Source organism: Dermatophagoides pteronyssinus, unplaced genomic scaffold (genome assembly GCF_027571235.1).
Source record: "Dermatophagoides pteronyssinus isolate colony J.1.1.1.1 unplaced genomic scaffold, Derpt_VIB-CSIC_2022.12 sq0057, whole genome shotgun sequence".
Lineage (NCBI taxonomy): Eukaryota > Metazoa > Arthropoda > Arachnida > Sarcoptiformes > Pyroglyphidae > Dermatophagoides > Dermatophagoides pteronyssinus.
In genome coordinates this window covers 10,926-33,507 of record NW_027461578.1, presented here as the reverse complement: position 1 = coordinate 33,507, position 22,582 = coordinate 10,926, and the positions used below count along the sequence as shown (strand labels likewise).

The 22,582-nt window shown below is 31.6% G+C and overlaps 4 protein-coding genes across 5 annotated transcripts; 1 reads left to right on the top strand and 3 right to left on the bottom strand.

Moving 5' to 3' along the window:
• The first annotated feature begins 39 nt into the window (after window positions 1-39).
• LOC113790501 (uncharacterized) lies at window positions 40-1,783 on the top strand. Its single transcript, XM_027340175.2, has 2 exons — window positions 40-626; window positions 681-1,783. Exons 1-2 carry the CDS (start codon window positions 604-606, stop codon window positions 1,705-1,707), a joined length of 1,050 nt encoding a protein of 349 aa, XP_027195976.2. The 5' UTR covers window positions 40-603; the 3' UTR covers window positions 1,708-1,783.
• On the bottom strand, window positions 1,721-4,330 carry LOC113790503 (uncharacterized). Of its 2 annotated transcripts, none has more exons than XM_027340177.2 (4): window positions 3,884-4,330; window positions 3,327-3,480; window positions 2,227-2,631; window positions 1,721-2,158 (listed from the first exon to the last, which is right to left on the bottom strand). In XM_027340177.2, the coding sequence occupies exons 2-4, from the start codon at window positions 3,403-3,405 to the stop codon at window positions 2,151-2,153; spliced, it is 492 nt and encodes a 163-aa protein (XP_027195978.2). In that variant the 5' UTR covers window positions 3,406-3,480; window positions 3,884-4,330; the 3' UTR covers window positions 1,721-2,150. The 2 variants fall into 2 exon arrangements, with proteins under 2 accessions (XP_027195978.2, XP_027195979.2); XM_027340178.2 differs by having other exon boundaries at window positions 3,327-3,471.
• Window positions 4,331-6,868: 2,538 nt separating this feature from the next.
• On the bottom strand, window positions 6,869-7,644 carry LOC113790499 (uncharacterized). Its single transcript, XM_027340174.2, has 2 exons — window positions 7,233-7,644; window positions 6,869-7,179 (listed from the first exon to the last, which is right to left on the bottom strand). The coding sequence occupies exons 1-2, from the start codon at window positions 7,501-7,503 to the stop codon at window positions 6,974-6,976; spliced, it is 477 nt and encodes a 158-aa protein (XP_027195975.1). The 5' UTR covers window positions 7,504-7,644; the 3' UTR covers window positions 6,869-6,973.
• A 2,431-nt stretch (window positions 7,645-10,075) lies between these two features.
• Corin (corin serine peptidase) lies at window positions 10,076-22,345 on the bottom strand. Its single transcript, XM_027340169.2, has 8 exons — window positions 22,059-22,345; window positions 12,638-13,697; window positions 12,336-12,581; window positions 12,131-12,283; window positions 11,696-11,914; window positions 11,082-11,589; window positions 10,784-11,022; window positions 10,076-10,705 (listed from the first exon to the last, which is right to left on the bottom strand). The coding sequence occupies exons 2-8, from the start codon at window positions 13,191-13,193 to the stop codon at window positions 10,311-10,313; spliced, it is 2,316 nt and encodes a 771-aa protein (XP_027195970.2). The 5' UTR covers window positions 13,194-13,697; window positions 22,059-22,345; the 3' UTR covers window positions 10,076-10,310.
• Between the last annotated feature and the right edge of the window lie 237 nt (window positions 22,346-22,582).

The following is a 22,582-nucleotide window of genomic DNA, read 5'->3' as shown; positions in this document are numbered from 1 at the left end:
GTTTTGTTTGTTTTTTGGTCCGAGAAAAAGAATAACTATCACTATTTTGAATTTCACAATTGAAGGGGCATCACATTTTGTTTCGCAAAATTTTGTTTATTTCGTTTTATTTCTCATTCGAATCTTTAGTCAGGCAATCTTTTATCCAAAAATAAAAATGAGAGTTGCCAATATATGGAGTGTGTGGTCGAATAAAGCAAAGTAACAAAGTATAAAATCCAAGGCCATATAGACAAGAAGAGCCACAGGATTTCTTTGGAAAAATGTCCATTATTATCATCGAAATTCCATATTTCGAAATGTCTTTCACTATTACATAATGAGCATCAAAATAACATCAACGACAAAAATACATTCAGTTGATGAAAAGATGTGGCCACCATCATTGACCACTGTGATTTGATTGTGATTGGTTTTTATTTGAATGTTCATTTTTTTGTTACGATTCTTGTGCCAACATGGTTGATTTTGATAAAATTGGAAAAGAAATGGTCAATTCTGGCGGAAGAAGCTCCTTATATTAAAGGACCTATTACAAGTTTTAATCCACTTCTTCAACCACCCGATTGGTATGATGCTCAACGATTCAAGCGGTCACAACGAATGGCCAGGAAATATTTTCTAAGGTAATTATTATTGATTCAATTGAAATGGGAAAAGTTTAACACTTTCACTTTCAGTTTAAACATTGCACATTTTATTGGTAATATTTTATTGATACATTTGCCCGATGTATTGGTACCGGTTATTGCTACGGGTAATTCATCCTCGCCATATCGTGTTTTTATGCGAATCCTATCGACTGTAATACATATATTATCCTGGTATGATGATGATCCATTCGATCGAACAAGTAAAACACATCAGTCGATGATTACTGTTCGTCGCAATTGCCATATGGCTGTATCACGGTTAATGAATAACAAATATCCACGATCAAATCGACGAATCTGGCTCAGTCAATTCGATATGGCCATGACGCAATGGTCATTGATCGGTATCGTCGCTATCCGTCCTGATCAATGTGCATTTTATGGTACAAGTGACAAAGAATTTGAAGAATATTTCTACTTTTGGCGTGTTATCGGCTACTGTGTTGGCATTGAAGATCGTTTCAACATTTGTTTCGGTGTTGAAGGTTATGAAGAAACACGGCAATTTCTTCACATTTGTTTCGAACGTTGTTATAAGGTGCATTTGGATGAACAAAGTCCACCAGTTCGAATGGGCATGAATCTTACTGAAGGTGTTTTCCTTGCATTGCAAGGTGCTGCACCACGGTTTTTGATTTGTTATGAAAGTTTTATGAAATATTGGTATGATACATTGACGGTTAAGCATCCGATTCGATTGGATACATTCGAACGAAAATTGAATTATTCAATATTCATATTCATAATGCAATACGTTTTGCGAATACGATTATTTTACGTTGTTTTTTCATGGATATTTTTCTTTCTCCAACGACGTCTGTTTGGACAGATTGAACAGGTAAAAACATATTGTGAAAAACATTATGCTCATATCAAATATCAACTGGATAGTGAATATTTTGATCAAATTGATGATCAGAATTTTGCAACCGGTTTGGATATGAACCAAAATCCAATCAATAACAATGATGAAGCTCGATTTGACAACAAACAAGAATCATTAAAATATTATCAAATTGATAACTATTTCTATCGGCCAAACGTCAAAGAATAAACACCATCTGACATTCATACAATGTGTATTTTATTTATAATTTCAGAATTTTTCAATAAATCTTTTTCAAATTTGATATGATTACAGCGATTAGTGAGGATTGAGAAGATTTGAACAGTGTCTGATTAAATTGTCAAAAAGTGAATGAAAAAACGTCAACAAAAAAAGATAGAAAAAAATGGTTATTGCTGTAAAGTGTGAGGTGATTATAATGATGATATAACTAGAGCATGTTCGGGTGTGTGATATACCGAACGACAACCCAGCACATGTGGATGATGTTTCGACCCGATTAATGATGATGATGATGACAAAATAATAAGAACAAACAACAAAAACAAAACAAAAAACAATAATGATTTGCAAATAACATAAAACTGAGCAAAAATGCACAAAAAACCAATGGCTATATTTATTCAGGAAATTTTGTTTAGTTGTTGAGATCACCATTCTGTTGATGAAAGAGAGTGAAAAACAGTGTTAATAAGTATTTTTTGATCAAAAAAAAGCACAACATACCACGACGGCCATAAATAATTTCAGATTTAAGATATTTTTTCGGTAATGATGATGCTGATTGGCGATAATAACGTGGAGCATATGCCGATGCGGATACGGATGGTTCGAATTGTTTGTGATTATAATGATGATGATAATGATGATCGAATCTTCGTTGTCTGATTGGGGTGGATTGTTGCATTGGTGATTCGCCATAACGATCATTTTTGCTATCAACAACATCGCTATAAACAGATGGATAATATTTTTGACGATATCTTGGTGCAATGTATCCAGTTCCTTTAGTTTTAACAATGATGCCATCTTCTAGGTAACCTTCACTATCATCACCCATAATTCTATAACCAGCACGCACAGGTATATCAATATAATCTTGTCCGGCCTGTAATTGATTTGGGCCATTGCCTGCAAAATAAATGCAATTTGATTATAATGTATCCACACAAATCATATAATTATTTGATATAATCTTTAAACATTTTTTGATAGTGTCACATATTCACATCATCAGATGATAAATAAACAGTGCTGTATCATTAAAATTTCACACTGGACATTTGATTCAACAAATTTATAATTTTCCATTCTATTTTGGATGTTTCTATAGAGCAGATGTATTTTTATAAAAAATGTATTGAATGTTATATAAAGATAAAATGATTGCTATTTTTTATATAAACATTTTCAAACGCACCCAAACAAACTGTTTCCGCATCAAAAAATTGGTTTTTTCCTTTTGTTAACCATAAATATTCATACAAAACAAACAAGGGAATGAATGAATGAATGATAAAACCAATTGTTTCCTTTTAGGGATGATGACAGATAATAATGAGCTTTCAGATTTAGATAATTATTGCAGGTGAATTTCTATTTATCATTCTAAACAAACTTTTCTCACATTAATTATAAATATCAGCATTTTTTAAAAAATATAAACTTTTTGAATGGAAAATGATAAATCGGTAAAGGAGAAAGTTTTTTCTCAGGAAAAAAATCCAGTTTTGAAAATGTTTTCTAGCTAGTGTTTGTTGTCACTGTCAAGAGTGGTCATTTCATTGGGAAAAAATAAAATTATCAATAAAGGTTATCGCTCTTACCTTGGCTACGTTGGGCCAATGTCATCGCCAAAAAACATGACGATAGTAATAATAAACTGGTCGATAGGAATTTCATCATGATTGATTTGATCGTAAACAAAACTAAATCAGAAGAATGTTGTATTGGCAATCAACACCTTATTGACTATATTGGCTGCAAAAATATATTTAAAAGAAAATGAGAACGAACAACCGAACTGATGCATAAAAAATATTTTAAAAAATAATTCAAAATAACAACCAAACAATAAAAGCAACAAACACTTTTCCTATCAAAATAACTGATTGGTGATCATCATTATCATCATCAAAACAATAAATAAAAATGGGTGATATTTTTAAAAATTTCGTTGCAGTCACTAGTATTCAAACCACCGAATGAATGGACATCACCAAATACACACGGACATAAACTTTTTATCATTATAAGAAAGATGGCCAGCTAAAAACAGATACTGATACCTATCGAAAAAATTGATGTTTTCAATGAGACTAGCAATAATGACATCAGACACACACACACACTGGGTAGAGAAACAAAATTGACCAAAACTGACCGAAAATTGGAATGATGTTAGGATGATGGTGATAAAGTTGCTATCATTAAAATAGTATCAATGTCGATGTTTTGATGTATTTTGCATGAATATTTCAATATGGATGACTTATAAATAAAGTATCCAAGTGTGAATCACAATGATGATTGGTTTTTGCTTTCATTTTATTTCACTATCTATGTTCAATTTGGGCGACGTTTATTTTATTTTTATTTTTCAAAACTTTTCATTTTCCACTTTGGAAAGAGCAAGGCAAGAGAGCCAAAATGTGAATATCACCATCATCATTCAATTTTGCTTTGTTTGGATGAATGTTTCGGGATCACAGTTGAAAACAGAACAACAAAAAAGACAATGGCCACTGATGATGATGATGAGAGAAAGGACCTGAAACGAGAAACTTTTTTGTCGTCATTTGGTTATGTAATGAGTGAAAGTTAAATTTCAGCAAGAGAGAAGGCAATGAGAGTCATATCATTTGTATTGATTTGTTTGATAAACTTTCTTTCGACAAAAGAGTAGGCAGTAGAGAAAATGCTTCTTTTTTGTTATTGCCATACTGAACATAAATAAATCAATTGAATTAATAATTATGTTTCTTTCAATCATATAAAGATGATGATGATCAACAATTAGTGTTGCTATCATCATATGGAATGTTGATGAAGATAATTAACTAATAATATACATCCTGGATGATAAAACTAATCTATATCAATCAAAAAGCAATGTTGGATAGCAATAGCTGATTAATGGGAATCATTATCATAAAACGACCATTACACAATCAATGATGACAAATCTTTTGGTTGGAGATGTATGAATTTGATCGGACAAACATGCCAAACAAAAACATCTGACCGACAAATTGAACATTGCAACATTTCAGTTTTGTTTTGTTCTCTTGATGCAATGAGATGACTCAATATTTCAATGATGGTCGTAATGCAATCATAGTAATGCTCGGGCGATAAAAATTAAACGGAAATAAAATAAATAAAAAGTAAGATGTTCGTACTCGGTAATCATCTTTATCAGCATACAACAGAGTAGAGAGCGTGATCATATTAATTTCATGCATGAAAAGAAAGATGATCATCAGGTAATTGCCGTGTATTAAATCATTTTGTTTAATGCATTTTATCTGTGTATTTTGAAGAAAATTTCAATTCAAAATGAAATGAAAAGGGAAATTAATTACCCAACAACAGCAAACAACTGTTGCGCGCTAAATGGATGAATTTTCTTTAATTTCGGGAACTATTACTATCCATTTCCAGGAACAACAAATAAATAAACAACAAAGTTGACATGATGATATTAGTTGTTGTCAACAAACAAAAACATGAAAATCAAATTGACCTGAAACAAACATTTTCGGGGAGATTTTGTTGGGCCATTGTATTGATTGATTATGTGATTATGATTTGAATGATAATGATGGCATATCTAATTTTGTTTTGTTTGATATGAATCATATTGAGATAACTTGTCATGAATAACAAAAATAATCACCATCATTATGGATTGAATTGAAACCACCAATCTATGAAATATCTCTTTCCAACCCGGATATTGAAAAGTTTTGCTTTGATTTTTCGTGAATATTGAATACCTACCATACAAATCGATTGATTGAAAAAATGAAAATTTTTTTCCCACTGAATAAATCTCATTTTCATTCAATGATGATGATGACGGTGAGTGAGAAAATGATGTGCATGATTTCCATCAAATCAAGGTGTGATATTCGATTAATCGATGAATTATCGTGTCTGTTGATTTGATTCAAATATATGCATTTTCCTTTGCACTTAATTTGTTCACTCTCCATACCTATCTGGAAAAAGGATGGTAGCAAGCAAACATTTCCTTACAGTTGTTCACTTTTGTTGTTGCTTGATGGAGGAAAAATGGTTATTTTGCTGGAGTTTTTCCCCATTTCAAAACCAGATTGTTTAATTAGAAAATCTTCTTTTGCTACTTTTTTGTTTTGAATCGAAAAAATCCAAATAGGCTGAGACTAAATTTATCATCATGATTGGTTTTTTCCATTTTGCTTAGTTGTTTTGATTGATTAGAGTTTTTTGTTTTTTGCTTCAAACAAATAAAATTAGCAAAAAACCCAGAGAGAGATAATGTTCACATTGAGCCGGAACAATATGTCGGCTTTGTTTGTGGAGATCGGATAACACGGCTACAAAGTGAGATGGGATTTATTTATCCCTGTTTTGTTCAACATGGAAAAAACAAGAAATTTTTAATTAAATTTCAATAAAACTGAAAGTAGATCAGATCCTGGTAACTATATGTTACGACATAGATAATTGTTAACTTGATAATTGATTTGTACAGACAAACCGAACAAGCCAGCTTAGAGAGAGAGAGAACAAGATCATTGGAGATATGATTGCAGGTCGAATCGAAATTATAGAGTTTACAAATGAAATCGAAAACAAAATGAACAAAAACAAAACAAAACAAAACAAAACAAAACAAAACAAAACAATTGCAGCCTTTATCGTTTGGAGGGAAAACAAAATTAAAAGTTACCTACATGAACATGCAATACCTGACACCTGTTAGATCCAAATAAGCCATTCAACAGCAACAACAACAAAAATCATCATCAATCAAAGGAGATGTTTGTCGTCAATTGAACAGCCGACAAGAACAAGGTGTAAAAAATAGTTTGCAATATTTACTATAGTTGCTGTTTGAAGCAAAAGACCAATCCTTTCAAAATATTCATCAATCAGAAACTATTGATTGATCATTCACAGCAAAATGAGGAAGTTACATGTATTATGTAATTTGTGGTTTGGCACTGATTGAATATCTTATTAGTTGATTAGTGGTCATCATGTTGAATTGGGAATAGAACATTATTTTATTATCATTATTCAACAGCAAATGCAATGATCTGATTAACAAGTTGAAACATGCTCCAACCAAACAAAATTATAACAAAACGAAAACATTCAATGGAAATGATAATCGCATAATCTTTATTTAATAAATTGCAAATGTAAATCTAATAATTATCAATTTGTAACTATGACTGGATTATCAATATCATGGTGATATTCTTTACTTTGCTGCTGTCACGCACTTTCCATTTTCACAACCGAATGGGCAAGCATCTTCAGGGCTAGCTTGATAACGGCGTACCATCGGACAACGGTAAACGATATTGGGTTGACAATCCACGCCGGTCAGTTCGCTGCCACAATATTTCTTTTTGCGTTGTAATTCCGGTGGACATAGACATTTCACATTTTGATAGCAGGCATTTCCTTTTGGGATATGAAATAACGTTAATAAATCATTAGATTATGACATCACTAACCTCCGTTCAATTGTTGATCACAATCCATTTTGCATGTTTTTAATAATACTGCTGCCGATTTGAGATTAGATTTACCACAGAAATACATGTCTTTATTGCATTGGTTTTTGGTTGATTTTTCATTCAATGTTATACCACAATACTGACCAAAGTATCTAACATCACATATACAATTCTCATTTGCATCGCTGGTAGAATTATCCTCGCATAAAACATTATTGGTCCAATGCAAACTGATGACCAATATGAATATCAATGAATAAATTGCCATTGTGTTGGATCAACCTCGAGTGCCAAAACCGACCCAATGAATGAAATAGCAACAAAAAATCTACTCAAACGAATCCGAATGATTGTATGGAATCATGCTCAGTTGTCTAGTAAAATGAAGGTAACCATATCATTGATTGCCTACTCATTAATGTCTTTTCATTTGAATTGAGAGCCAGACAGAACCATAAGAATATTTTGAAATTCAAATAAAATAAATTGGCAATAAATGTATTGTTGAATATTCCGCATAATAATAATTATTATCGATCAGCCAGCGATGGCATAGAAACCAAAATGAAAGTCATTTATATCAAGATTTATGTCGTTTTTCTCATGCATATTCCATTGATATAATTTTCGTATACAATTTCGATGAATTGATGTCATCGTCATCATTAATATTGCAATTTTTCTCATCAAATATGGCAAGAAAAATGATGTTAAATTTGTTGTTGCTTGTTTCTTATTCGATTTGTGTATTTTACCTCAGTCGAACCTTTTAATTCGCTAATAAGGTTAGCCTGAATAAGCGCGCACTTGAACTTTATTATTGACGATTTATTACGATCGAACAAACACGATTTGTCCCTTTTTGCAAACAAACATTGCAAAAATAAATAAACAAACAACAAATCATCTATTGATCGATCAATGTTGGTAATGTACATTTTTATAATGATGATGATCATCAACAAACACAAATCAAACAATGACCTTTTCGTTTCATTTTTGCAAATTACACCAATTCAATCAATAAACTTTATCGGCTGGCCGATATATATCGATTATATCAATTATGGAGATTGACCGACTAGGGAAAAACTAAATGAAATGATCATTATGAGATTGAATTATAATTGCCAATCGAGTAAAGGGATTTTTTCCATTATTAATTGGCAAAAGAACTGACCAACTTGAACTTATTGGCTGAATGTGCAGTGTGCTCTCTAATCCCCACAACATCATTAGGATAATGAATTATTTGCGCGATTTCAACAAATCAAATGTCATATGATATGTTCAATATCTAGGTCATTCGAAACTTTTTCCCAAAAAAACACCTACCAAAAAATCAGTGATCAACTTTGATGATGAAAAATCAGTCACTCCTGTTTGACAGCATTAACATCATTTTGTTGTTGTTTGCTTCACTGTGGCTATTGATCCCTATATCGATTTTGTTTCATTCAACAAGCCAGATCACATTTCATGACAAATAAATCTTTTTTTACTTTGCATTGTTTTTCTAAATGACGGTTTTCTCTCGTTTTTGTTGTTGTTGCATCAAATGACTTTTGTTTTATATTTAGTCTATGACAAAAAAGAAAAGAAAAAAGGTATGAATGGAGCACGAAATGCTGTTTTTGGAAGACAATCCAAAATGATCATCGTCATTGTTTTTATCTAAAACATAAAATCAAACGAAAGTGTCAAAATAAAAAACAAAACCAAATCTATCAAAGAAAATGATTTGCAAGTCATTTTCCATTAGAAAATTTCGGAAAAAGGCCATATGATAAAATTATGCGAAATTCTGGAGAATTCGTTCATTTTTCCTATTGTTGGCGATAATAAATTGGAAAATATTCTCATTCTTAATGACATTCATAGATATGTGCTCAAGTTATAGTAGAATAATTGAATAAAATGGTTCATTCATTTATTTCTGGGAAGAAGAAAAGAAAAATAAATCATAATCATGTAATAAATATGTTTTTCTTTTCAAAAGTGAATCAATATTGTTTGGGTTTTTGCAATGAAAATATTTATGTTTGGAAATAGAAAAATGGTTTCAGCTAATTACAAGCAAATAATGATTTGAGGAATAAGTTCTGTTTTTTGATTTTTTGGACAACATTAACAACAATATCTTTTGTGTTGATCGTGTGTTTGTTTCAATTTTATTTAAAAAAAGACATACATAGCAATTGAAAGAAAGAAAGGAATCTTTTGTTTAGTTAGTTAGTGTTTGTGAAATATAGTGTTTTGTTGTTCATTCACATAGAGGAAGATCAGATCAGCACGAAAGTGAGTAAGAATTCACAACCAAAAAATTTGTAAAGTTAATCAGATTTGTTTTCGTTCAATATTCTCTAAACATAAATCCCCTGTAGATGTCATGTAAGAGCGAAAATATTGTTTTTGTTTTGATCGTGGTTTATTGAACAATTACAATTGTCTATTTGTTTCGAAGTGGGTGCATTTCATTATTAATAACAGAATTGTTGTCAATTTCCTATCATTACAGTCAGTAATTGAATTGTTGATACAGCCAAAAGAATGTCACTTGTGACAATTGCGTTCAGGAAAAATTGAAAATTCTAAAATAGTAATAATCCCTATGTGTGTTATTTTTCATCTTCAAACAACATCCAACACCTACACGCATTTTGTATTGGTAAGCAATTTTTTGCTTCGCTATAAAACCTTTCGATAAATATCTTGTTCTTTTCTCAATGTATTCTCCCAAATGATGTTTGTTTTTTTACAAGCTCAGCATTTAAAGTGAATATATTTGTTGATCTGATTAAATTCTCTTCATTTCTTTATGAATCGAATGCAATTTGCTATTGTTTTTAGTGTGTTTGGTTCATTTATGGCAAAACAAAACATTAAGTAATAAATGAAAAGGATTTTGTTTAGAATCTAAAGAAAATGTATAAAATAACAAAAACAAACAAAAATAACGTTGATTGTTCAATAGACCGCCCAATGCATTCCAAGATTATAAATGAACCGGTGTTGAGCGAAGGAGAAATTTGTAAGGCAAATTGGTTTCTCTCTTCGCAAATTGTGGAATGGTTGTTAGGATGTATCCATTGAAATGGGTTTACCATGCTTCGATGTTGTCGTTTGAATCCATTTCAGATACTTGGGTACATTGGTATAGATTCCAGGTAATTGTGGTTGGGCACAATTGATGCCCCACGATACGATACCGGCCACAAACCAGCTTTGATCTTGGTTATTACACAACAACGGTCCACCACTATCACCTTGGCAAGCATCTTTTTTACCTTGTTCATAACCGGCACAGACCATTGTTGTCGGTATTGGATGATATGGTAATTGTTTGGCATACCATTGGATGCATTTCCAATGGGTTACGATAGGCACTTCGACTTCATGAATGGCTGATTGATAATCAGCGTAATCATCATGGATTTTTTTGCCCCATCCGATTACCATACATTTGGTACCTATGTTGTTTAGTCGATATGCATCAACGAACAAACACAATCAAAGCGATATTTTCATAATTATAGGCCAAAACAAACCTGATGCAACTTCAACGCTGGAATTAGCCGGAAGACAAACAGGTCTTAGAAATTCATCGAATTCTACTTTGTCTTTGAGCAATACTAATGCTATATCATCCGAGTAATAATAATCGATTGACATTTGAAAGCCGGGATGTTTGATCAATTTGCTAACTTGTCGTTGTCGCACAAATAATGGTGATGATGTTCGCCGTGTTACGCCCAGATTGATTGTCCACCCGGAAGTATTGTTCTTACTAATTATGGTCGATGATTTTCAAAAGAAAAACTACAATAACAATAACAGTGTACTTACGTTCCAATACAATGAGCAGCCGTCAGTACCCACCATTCGGAAATCAAAACACCAGCGCAGAAAAATACTTCAGCCGGACCACCGTGAAATGAAACTAACCATGGCCATTTACCCGGATAAGATTCTTCCCCACCAACTATACGTGTATTACGACGTCGTCTTTGATGAAAATGTGATGATCGTCCACATTCGAAATGATGACACTTAATATGCACACTTGTGTCAGAATCTCTACATTTATCCTCCTGTCTATTCAATAGACTAGAAAAACGTAATGGTTTCGGTGATCGTTGATGATGGTGGAATTGACGTTGTCGAGGCAAATCTGAGGTTTCATCTTGTAATCTAGTTTCATTTGATGATTGATATCCTAATAGCCGGCAAACTTGTTCACTTTGTTCAGGAACTTGCCAATCTTCACCACACATTTCATCCCATTTACCAAGAATGGGATTCCAAACCTGTAACTTTCCCTGGCCGTTTAAACCCATCGAATCGCTTAGACGGACTACATTTTCGTAGCAAAAAATAGATTGATTTTGATAAGAGAAAAAAGATAAAGGAAAATAAAAGAAAGGAAACAAAGAAAATCTATTAATGATAATGACACATACAGCATTGTCGTTCGTCACGACCATCGGGACAATCAGGTTTGCCATCACAAATGTTGCTTCGATTAATACAAACACCATGACTACAATAGAATTGATCATCTCGACATTCATTACAGTGTTTTTCATCCATCGAATCATTACAATCCATATAACCATCGCATTTCCAATTCGGTGGTATACATCTGGTATGATCACAACGGAAACCATTTTCCTTGCAAACTAAAATCAATGAAAAGCAAAAACATTGACAACATTCAAGTATCGATTATATCGATTATTCAGACTGTCATAAACAAAACTGGAACGAAATTGAAATGCAAAACAAAAACGTTTCGCTAGACTAAACAGGTGAACAAAAACATAATATGCATAATGATTGTAATTGGACTTGTCTAATTTGGCTGTATAATGGTTTATTCATGCATAACAACTTACTATGTCGATTTGCCAATTGATTTAATTCCATTGATCGACGATTACCAACGCATATATCCGGATCATTACTATCAGGTAATTTGTCACAATCCATTTCATCGGGCCATTCAATATCGAATATATCGAGGAAAAAGCTACATCGGTGTATGGATTCTGTTTGAGTGGAAAGTGTTGAGTGATTGGAATGATGAAGACCTTTACAAACCTTTACAAACTTGTTTGCACATTGGTACAGCATGTCCACTGCTATTGCATCTGGGCACCAATTGTGAGCATAAGAATAGAGGCAATAATGTATAGCATTTGGTGCCCAATATTGTCGAATAAGTGGATGTTAATTTATCATTTATTATCGATTGATCCGTTTGACCAAAGCGATTTGGAAGTTTTGTATATGCATACTGAACGTTAAACTTTTGGCACAACGTGACCTTCATGGGAACGCAACTGTCTGTTATGGGTAGTATTTTGTTATTTTCGGAAAGCAGACAATCATTGACAACTCACCGGTGTCGATGGAAATGGTTTGTCTATGGTAATAAATGGTCAATAAATGGTAGATGACAATTGCAATGGAAAACAATACGGCTAACGATAAAAATATAACAAGAAAATATAGACTGCACGATAATAGACGAGATTTGACACGCAGATAGGCCACAATACGTTGATGAATCGGTAATTTGGTTCGATCAGAGGAATCGGAATAATAACTTCTCCGAGACGATTTAAAGTTATCCGCGCCGCTAGTGTTTTCCAATTCATGCGTATCATCACCCCGTATATGATGATGTGGCGGAAGATTGGATGACATTTTGCATGATGGTGGCTTTAATTGAATGGATTCGATTTTTGCATTGGTCGACTGATTGATGATGGATGGATCACCAACATTATCGTCATCTGTAGCGCCACCACCATTAATTTTGGTTGCCATTGCTTGTTGTTTACTATTAAGTGAAGTGAATTGTTTTTGATTGATTTGAATATCATTGGATGTTGATGATAGGTTTGGCTGTGTTGATTGTTCATCATCAATATTGTTTTGATCGTTAATATCCATAATGAGTGAATATAAAGCTGAGAAGCTCTAGATGGCAACAACAATGTTGTGTTGACTTTAGTTTCAAGTTAGTAATAGCATAATATGATTGTTTGTTACAATCAATATTTATTAATTTTTATATGTCAAAACTATAACAGAATTGTTGTTGCTCATCGATCCATCCATTAAAATTTCTTTTGTTTTGGGGATTTACTTTCACTATTGTCTGGTTGATATAAAAATGGTTATTAATCATACAGGGCGAATAAACATGGAATATTCATGAAAGTAGGAAAGACACGCACAATATTCTCTTTTTGATTGTTGTTGATAGAATCTATATATTTTTATTTGAAGAAGAAATATTGATTGATAAGATCATTGTTGGATATGCTAATTTCACTGAAAATATAAAATATCCAAATTATCGATGCAAATTCATTCAGCTAATGATTTCACTGTTTCGATTGATTGTTGCCTTCAAGCAATTCCCAGATAGAAGTCGTGTGTAGTGAAAACTTTCTATATGAACAAAGCAAAATGAAAAAAATCGATTAATTAGCATTGCAATTTGATTTGATAAACTTTATTCATTCACAATCACTACCCCACTTGACCAGTTAATTAACGGGCAACTTGATAATTGTTCCTCGGGTAAAAAATGACCTCCCAATCATGATTATTTCATTTTTTTAAATAAAACAAAAAGTTTTTTAAAACAACTGAATTGTTACACAATACTAATGATGTAATCGAATGGAAACAGAAAAGTTGGACTATGATCAAATTCAATGTCATTGGGTCATTTGTTATATGGGATTTAGATATGGGAATTAGATATTGTTTCAAACGCTTCAGAAGCAATCAACAACAAAAAGCAAGTCATCCACTTATTTATGATGCAAAAAATGTAATTGGAAAAAACCTTTTTTCTTGCCTTTGAATTATTTCACCCGAGAAAGTATTATGACAGTTTTGAAATTTATAGATATTATTCCCTTTAGTCATTATCACCATCAATAACAAGGATTATAGATATATCATCAGGGGAACAAGCCAAATTTAATTCCAAACAATCTTGATATCGATAACATGTGAAAAAGTCATTTTGTTTCATTTTTGGACATGATCAAAACAATGATGATAATATTTTATTCCATTTTTGAAACAAAAATAAAATGTCCATTTATATCATACAACATCTATCCAACTAACTGCCTTAATAAAAATATAATCTCATTTCAAGGATTTTCGATAAAAATGAATCAAGCAACCAAGTATCCATGTCATGTGAGAACAAAACCAAACAAAATGAAACAAAATGATGACCCAATATCACGCCATTTTCTGTGCCAGCAAAAACGGAACCATTTTTTCACTTTGCTCGAAATCAAATTGCAGTTTTTTAAAAAAAAGTGAAAAGAGTGTGTTTGTGGACATGACAAATAAAAAATTGGCCGTTTTTCAATTTGGATTTGATATGATTGTTTGGACATTACCCATTTAATAAATTCTTTATTTTGATTGCCACCATCCTCTAGTTGATCGTGTAGTACTTGCAACGACTAACGTTATTTTTTCCTTAAACAATTCTCTCTCTCTATATTTCCACTTAAACAAACTTTACAAATATTTCAACAAAAAAAAATCACAAATTTCAAGAGGAAATAAGATCATAAAATAGGAGATGAGAAGAATTCTGATGAATTTCTCTAATAGCGAATCTCTTCAACAAAAAGATTCTCACAAATGATGTGAGAGGAGCAAGTGATTGGAAGCTATATGGCTATATGGCCCCAAGCATACATTATTATTTGGATTGCATGTTTTTGTTTTGCCCTGCAAATGAGAGAAATGAACATTAAAATGAAAGTTGAAATTATTTGTGAAATTGATACAAATTGCATTTGCCAATAAAATTTAAGTAAGAATTTTGTTTTGAGAGAATGATGAAAACATTTCTTTAATTCAGTTATTATCATTGTGAAAATGAAATGCAAATGACGATGAATAAAGGCAGTGAAGAGCAAATTTGGTAAATTCTTTCCCAATCATAATGCATTGTGTGTTTTGAAAATGAGGAAAAATTCCACGAATGAATGCGAAAAAAGATAATTTTGTTTTGTTAAACAGATGTCTTTTGTGCGCAATATAAATATTTCATGACAATGGCTGATGCTTGAACTGACTGACGAATGAATTGTTTGCGCCCATTCCAACATGAAACATAAAACAAAAATCGACCGAATTTATTTAAAATCGGAATTGACAACATGGGAACCAAATTATTGTTGTTGTTGCAAATACAAACACCACCATGATGGAGATGACACATGGGGAGAAAGGCCATAATATTCATATCAAAATAAATCTTTGCTTCGATTTGTTTTGTTCCCATCGACATGATGATTTCGGCCCAAAACGGCAACAATCAAATGCTGATCATCAATTTATTTTCTCTCTTGTTGTTGCCATTGCTGCAAAACAAATTGACAGGATCATCAGGAGAAAATGGAAAATTTATTCTGCTGCAAAACAAGATGAAAGATCATTTGCCACTATCTAAATTCTGAGATTTCTTTTTTACTTGATTTAGCATCACCCTAAAGGCTTTAAAATATATCATACTTTTCTCTTGTGATTGTCTATTATTTGGTTATTTTGGCACATTTGTGTTCAATTTACATAAAGCAAAAACTGAAACTGCGAGAAAATTATATTATTTTGCCATGACGGTTATTTGGTAAAGGTGGCCGGAATATGGAAGAGAAAAATAAATTGAATCAAACAAAAGATGAACCAAATTCTTGCTGCCATGTCATCGGAGGAATGAAAAAGGTAAAATTAATTCAACATTTCATTTGATTCAGCAAAAAGTTCAATTTCATGATGGAATAATTTTTGCGTTGTTTGTTCGCGAAAACCACCATCATCACATGAGCAAAAGTTTGGATTTGAATTTCAATAAAATTTTAATGATTTTTAAAATTTAATTAATTTCAACATCTCGGCCAGAGAGACATGACACACGAACCAACCAACAAATAAAATATTTAAGTCAGGAATTTTCATTTACAGAATTTTAAATGTGGAATGAGTGTGGAGTTGTAGTTGTGTAGTTGTGCTGGAAAAATTTAAATTTATTCAACACCCATTTCACACTTGAATTGGCTATTTGTGAGCATGTCAATATAGACATTTATTTCAGTCAAGATATTGAAACAGATAATAAACTCATCCATATTAGGGTTCATCAGCATCATTATGATTATTTTTCAAAATGCATTGAATTTGGTGGTTATAAGATGAACGAAATGATTTATTGCTTGCAATTTATATCTTTACATTCTTATGTTTGTTCCAATGATTTTTGCATGAATCACATGCATACATCATTATAACAACACTAAAGTTTTCCATTTCAATCAACATTGATCGATTGATTTTCGATTGATTGGTTGCAGGTGTATGGAAAACCTAGCAATTGTTTCATTTTTTCAAATGATCAAAAGAAAAGAAATCAAACAAAAATAAAGTCATTTGGGACAAACAAACAAACAAACGAAAGATTCTTTCAAGTTGATAATTTGGTTCTGCCTTTGTTGATTTGATCAATTTTGCCACATAGCAAATAGCACTGAATCTGACTAAGCAAATGTTTTGAATGTATGGAATAATCGTTTGTCAAAATGTCAGCCAAAAAACAACAACAAGGATAATGTGTTGGACATATCTGTTTCACAACAAAGTTGATCAATGAGTAATTGATCTCATTGAGAAACAACAACAAACATGTTTACAATCAATTGCTTTATTAGTTTATATAGTGTGTTGTCAGCTATACAGATAGAGACAGAATATACATTGAACAAGTCAAATGTCTGCTCTTTTCTAGCCTCAAGCCTAACGGAAATAACAATGCGGCCAACAAACAAACAAAAAAAGAACAATTCAGTAAGACATGAATAGCAATGATAAATGTCTAGGCAATTCATAATGATCGCAATTTCTTCTATTTGGTTTGTTTATTATTTATTAGCCCAAACAAAAAAGAATTGCCATTATTCATGTCCTAAAGCTCTATTTTCAAGAAAAGAATTTAATGTTTTGGATTTTGAATTTGTAAAAGATTTTGAATTTCATTTTTGTCTGTTGAAAAATTCGATTAATTTTCATCCATTTCAATTTTGTCAACGAAATGTAGTGATGGAGAAAATTCATTTGTTAAGGATTTTCAGAATCTTTTTGCTACATTAAATAAGTTTATATTCTCCTTTTCCATCTACATCATTAACAACCATATAGTGGATATTAGTGAAACAAAACAAAATCGATTCACTCCAAATCGTGCTCATTAGTGTTATTTCAAGAATAAATTGAATGAAACGATGCAATAACAGTGTTGCTGTAGAGAATCTTTTCTTTTTTCAAATAATAACACCATCGAATGTTTTCTAAAAAAAGAAATTATTCAAAAGTGATCAAACAAGAATGGATTGTTCAAGTCAATTTGCAAATTGTGATCAGAATCGATAATCATACAGAAACTTGGGAAGAAAGAAAAACAATCAAAAAAGATTATAATCAGCTTTCATATCCAACCAGCAAAGAATGGTTATTATCAGAGATTTTTTCACAATTTGCATCATAACAAATGGACATGGATTCCAGTGTGGAGAGTAAACACAACCAAAATCATATCTAATCCAATTAAAAATCAAACAATGAACGTGATCAATCACACATCATATTTACCAACGATAAAATGGACCAAAGCAAGAGTTGCTTTACTTCCAAACACAATTATTATTATTTTGGCACGCAACCACCAACTAAACAAAACGGAATCATTCTGCTTCTCAACATTGGCCTCAGGTTTTTCCGTTCTCAGCAAAGTAATTATGATGAAAAAATTTTAAATCAACAACCGTTCCGGATACGGGCTCTCCATATCAATCTTGAGCTAATGCAATCTAAAATGGATTCATTTTTGAAAAGAATCATCATTTGATGATGATCAAAATCAACCAAGCAAATAATGATTATGGTGATTGTAATAATTTTTTACCGTTATTGTTATGATTATAATAATCATTAACGTTATCACTTAATTCTTATTAACAACAGCATTATCAAGGAATCATGGGTTATGGAAAATTCCTGTTCTGTTTCGTTTCAATTTTTTATGAGTTTAATGAAAAAGATGTTAATAAAAATAAGGCATCATAATAATAACAACAATAATTTCATTTGCCAAATTTTCATCATCATCTGGATAGTTATTATTGCTGTTTTGCTTGGAACCCTTGGAGAAAAAACATTATGTAACATCATCAACTCATAAAAAGAATGGCTATGCAACAAACAACAAAAACCAGATCAAACGAATAAAATTTGGCAGAGACCTTTCCAGAGATGATGATAATAATAAAAAAACCTATTTATTGAAACATTATTGATATTTGTCTTGCCATCCACACAGTGAACATGATACAAATATACATTAAAGCACAACTTAACATGCAAATCTATTAGGCTATTGTCAGTTCTAGGGAAAGTATGACAAGAATTTTTAAATTTCCCTAAACAGCGATATTCGATTATTTTCCATATGAGCGAAAAGAGAATCAATTTTTCATTGATTTTTTATTTTTGTTGTTGTTAAAACATATTTTATTTATTCTGTTGGTCATGTTATGGATGTGTTTTAGATGTTTGATGTTGTGTTGAATAATTTATTTGATCACGCCACACATTTCAATTGTATATGGTCCTCGTTTTTTTTCTTTTCCAAACAATGTGTTTGGCGTGTTTGGGTCTAATGGGACCGAATAACAACAAAACACCAATCTTTGAATCCGGTGCACATCTGTCTCGTTGTTTTGGATTTATTTCTTCATCTTGCTCACAGGACTATGGTGAAATTATAATCGTTATTGATACGAGTATTCAATAAAAAAAACATGGATGAACAAATTGATGTTGTTCAATCAATTGATCATCATTTATTCATTTATCGATAAATATTTCCATATGGATGAAAAGAAAAGGAAAACCAATCACGATTTTCACCATTCACATTTGAATTTCAACGATATGGCTATGGAAATCGACAATGACATTGATGTGTGCCTCATCACCATCATCATCATGATGAATAATTTTTTCATTTCGAACCAGACAATTGGTTTTGAGCAGAAAAACAATCAAGTCAATGATTAGATGGATTGAGAACAAAAAGACAAAAGACAAAAGATGATTGAAAAACATTAAGGTGTACGAACCAATCAAATTATCATTCGTTCAACCGAAAAGAGTCGAGAGACTAATATTATGATGATTTGCACTGACAGGCAATATTTACGAACAAACCAAGTTAATGGATCCAATTCTGTATGGAAAGAGATTATAATTTTGGTTTAGAAGCCATCATGATTATCATGATAATGCATTGTTTATATTTTGAAAAAAATGAAATGGGATCTATGAAATATATTCTAATGAACTAAATGCAAAGTTTCAACTCATCAAATTTCAACATTTTGGTTTGAAAAATAGTCTAAATAAGTTAATCACGCAATCAATTTTGAAAATAATATTAATCAACAAAAAATGGATTTCATTTGTTTAAAACAGCAATTTTTGGATGTAATAATAGTTGAATTTTGCTAGCCAATCGAATGATTGATTTATTCGAGGCAAACAAATGAAATGATTGAAAATGGAATTGAGTGATTGAAAAAGATAGAAGTTGTTTTTGGTTTATTTGAGATGGAATCATAGTCACTCAGTCGACTGGCAATGATTGCATTTTATATTTGATTCGGTTCATCGATTATTGATTCTTCCTTTGACAATTTCAATGGATGTATTGAATCGAATGGCTATTAATGGAAATTCAATTACCGTTTCATTTCTCCTCATGACCAATGGCAATATTCTATTTATTATACAATGACAATCGCATTGACCACAAATAACAATATTCCAACATGGTTCATGTACTTGAATTTCGGCTTTTCATTCAGAGTAGAAAGAAACATTTTCTATCAAATGACTAAATCACGATACATATTACCCACGACCAGCTCTAGGCATGACGTAGATTTTGCTTTACAAACAACAAAAAGCACAAAGTTGCAAATTCCTAAAAAGTTTTTGCATATTTATATTGTCAATGGATTCTTGAAATTTAATTGAAATAGGATCCCAAGTTTTAGTCTGTCGTAGCAGATGAATTTAATGAAAAAAGTTGAAACCAAAATTCAATTAAAGAATTCTATTGCAAAGGATATAATCAATCTCATGACAGGAGGTATAAATAGCAAACAAATCCTCTCGTCACGATCGGATTTCATATTAGGTTTGTTAGAAAATGAAACAATTATCAACAGAATAAAATGTCATAGCAGTGAACAAATGATAAAACGAATTTAGCTAATTAGACTTATCGAGAATCTTATTGAGAAAGACGTGGGCAACGTCATTGGTAATTGATATTTATATACAAAGTATTCCTATCCAGCAGCCACCACAGACAAATAAAATTGAGCATTGAGAATTTTGTTTCATTTTGTTAGGTTTGGCTTAATCAATATTAATGTCGAATCATAAACAAGAATGAAAAAGAATATTCCATTTTTCTCATCTAATCAAGAATTATGGTGATCCCTTTCCAAAGAATATATTAAATAATTTCCGACAGAGAATACACTGAAGAATTGGTGAAGCAAAGCAAAAATGAAGCTGTCATATTGCTGTATCAATTATGCAACCATGTTTTATTTACAACGATCATGATGGCCCACAACATCGATCAAAACATAATGACCAAACATGCCTTATGATCAACTAGATTTCATTCCTTACTCATTTTATACATAAGATTAATCATAATAAGGAATTAGCCATACTGAACAAACAGAACAAAAGTTGCTATTTATAAAACGGCAAACTAACCCGAAACAGGAAAGAATTCATATTCCATACAATAAATGTTTTTGAAAGAAAACCCGAATAACAATGAAAATATATGGAAAGAAAAGAAGAAACAAAATCGAAACACGGCCATTGTTGGATAACTATTGATCCAGAACTAACAAAGGTGAACAAACGAAAATGATGAAAGAAGACAAGAGTAGAAACAAGCAATGACGATCCAGACAGAACAAGTGAAAAAGGCAACCGAAAATTGCGGAAAAATAATAAGAATAAATTAGTTTCAAGGGGGATATGTGTTGAATGCAGGAGAAAAATTTTGAAATTCAATTTCAATCAACTTTTTTCTTAATTTAGTTAGAATTCATGGCTGGCTGTCATAGAGAATTATATTGACAAACTTTGTTTTCTCCAAACTAAGCCCATGTTGTATACGTGTGTGTTGTTCGAGTTTGATTCCAATTCACTTTTCAAAGAGGGAAACGAAAAGATTCCGGTTCTAAAAATATATTCGGGGAATAACTTGGCATAATCGATAATGTAGATGAGATGAAAGCAGAAAAAATTGATCCAATTCAGACTTGAACAGAGAGTATTGTGAGGTTATAAAGTTCAATAAACAAAGTAAACCATCACCAGACAAATCAAATTGCAAAATAGTGCCATTTTGCAACTTATTATTGAAAGATGTATTTAGAGATAAAGGATACTTGAATATTGATGATGAATTACTGATCAATCCATTAGTATTGATTGTTTTTTATCAATTATTCAGTTATTCAATTATTCAATGCCCAATTGTTACAAGATATGAGGGGATCTAATAATGACGATTCAGTTTCCAAGAAATTTTTTTAAAAAAACCTTTCAATTTTTCTCGAGAATATTATTTGTCTTCATATGGTTAATCAATCAAGGTATAGAGAAAAAAGGAAAAAAACTTACAATCAAATAAAACTAAAAAGAGAGATTGTTGTTGTTTAATCTTTCGCATTGAAAATCACCAAACACCAACAAGAGATAAAAAGGCCGATGTTTCGTTTTGCGAATGATGAGGAACAATGAAAATAGATGACCTTTTTTGCTTATGGTGGCAATTTTGAAAAAATGAATGAATTTTCGTAGAGTTTCACGCACACATAAAACAGACAGGGAGACACGCACAAACACGATCGATGATTTGTTTGTCACCGTCAACGACGAGGGTTTCAACGACTAATGCCGAATGTTAGTGTTATGGGCACACTTTTATTATCCGTTTCCAAATTCTGTTTTTTATTGAGAATAAAATTTATAAATTTCTTTTATTTTCTGCAAATGCGCGCACTTAAAGAAAGAATGAAAATATTCTCTCTTAAAACATATATAAAAAGAGTCCGTAAGGAAACATCTGGGTACCGTTTCATTCTAGTCGATATTATTGTATTGAATGCCACTGCCACACATGAACATCAAATCTAGAGAATATT

Coding starts and splice junctions, on each gene's coding strand:
- LOC113790501 (XM_027340175.2), top strand. CDS start 604: ATGGCCAGGAAATATTTTCTAAG. Junction 627..680: donor GCCAGGAAATATTTTCTAAG/GTAATTATTATT, acceptor TTTCACTTTCAG/TTTAAACATTGCACATTTTA.
- LOC113790503 (XM_027340177.2), bottom strand. CDS start 3,405: ATGATGAAATTCCTATCGACCAGTTTATTATTACTATCGTCATGTTTT. Junction 2,632..3,326: donor ATTGGCCCAACGTAGCCAAG/GTAAGAGCGATA, acceptor TTTATTTTGCAG/GCAATGGCCCAAATCAATTA.
- LOC113790499 (XM_027340174.2), bottom strand. CDS start 7,503: ATGGCAATTTATTCATTGATATTCATATTGGTCATCAGTTTGCATTGG. Junction 7,180..7,232: donor TGATCAACAATTGAACGGAG/GTTAGTGATGTC, acceptor ATATCCCAAAAG/GAAATGCCTGCTATCAAAAT.
- Corin (XM_027340169.2), bottom strand. CDS start 13,193: ATGGATATTAACGATCAAAACAATATTGATGATGAACAATCAACACAG. Junction 11,915..12,130: donor TCAATTGGCAAATCGACATA/GTAAGTTGTTAT, acceptor CATTGATTTTAG/TTTGCAAGGAAAATGGTTTC. Junction 11,590..11,695: donor TCGTGACGAACGACAATGCT/GTATGTGTCATT, acceptor ACGAAAATGTAG/TCCGTCTAAGCGATTCGATG.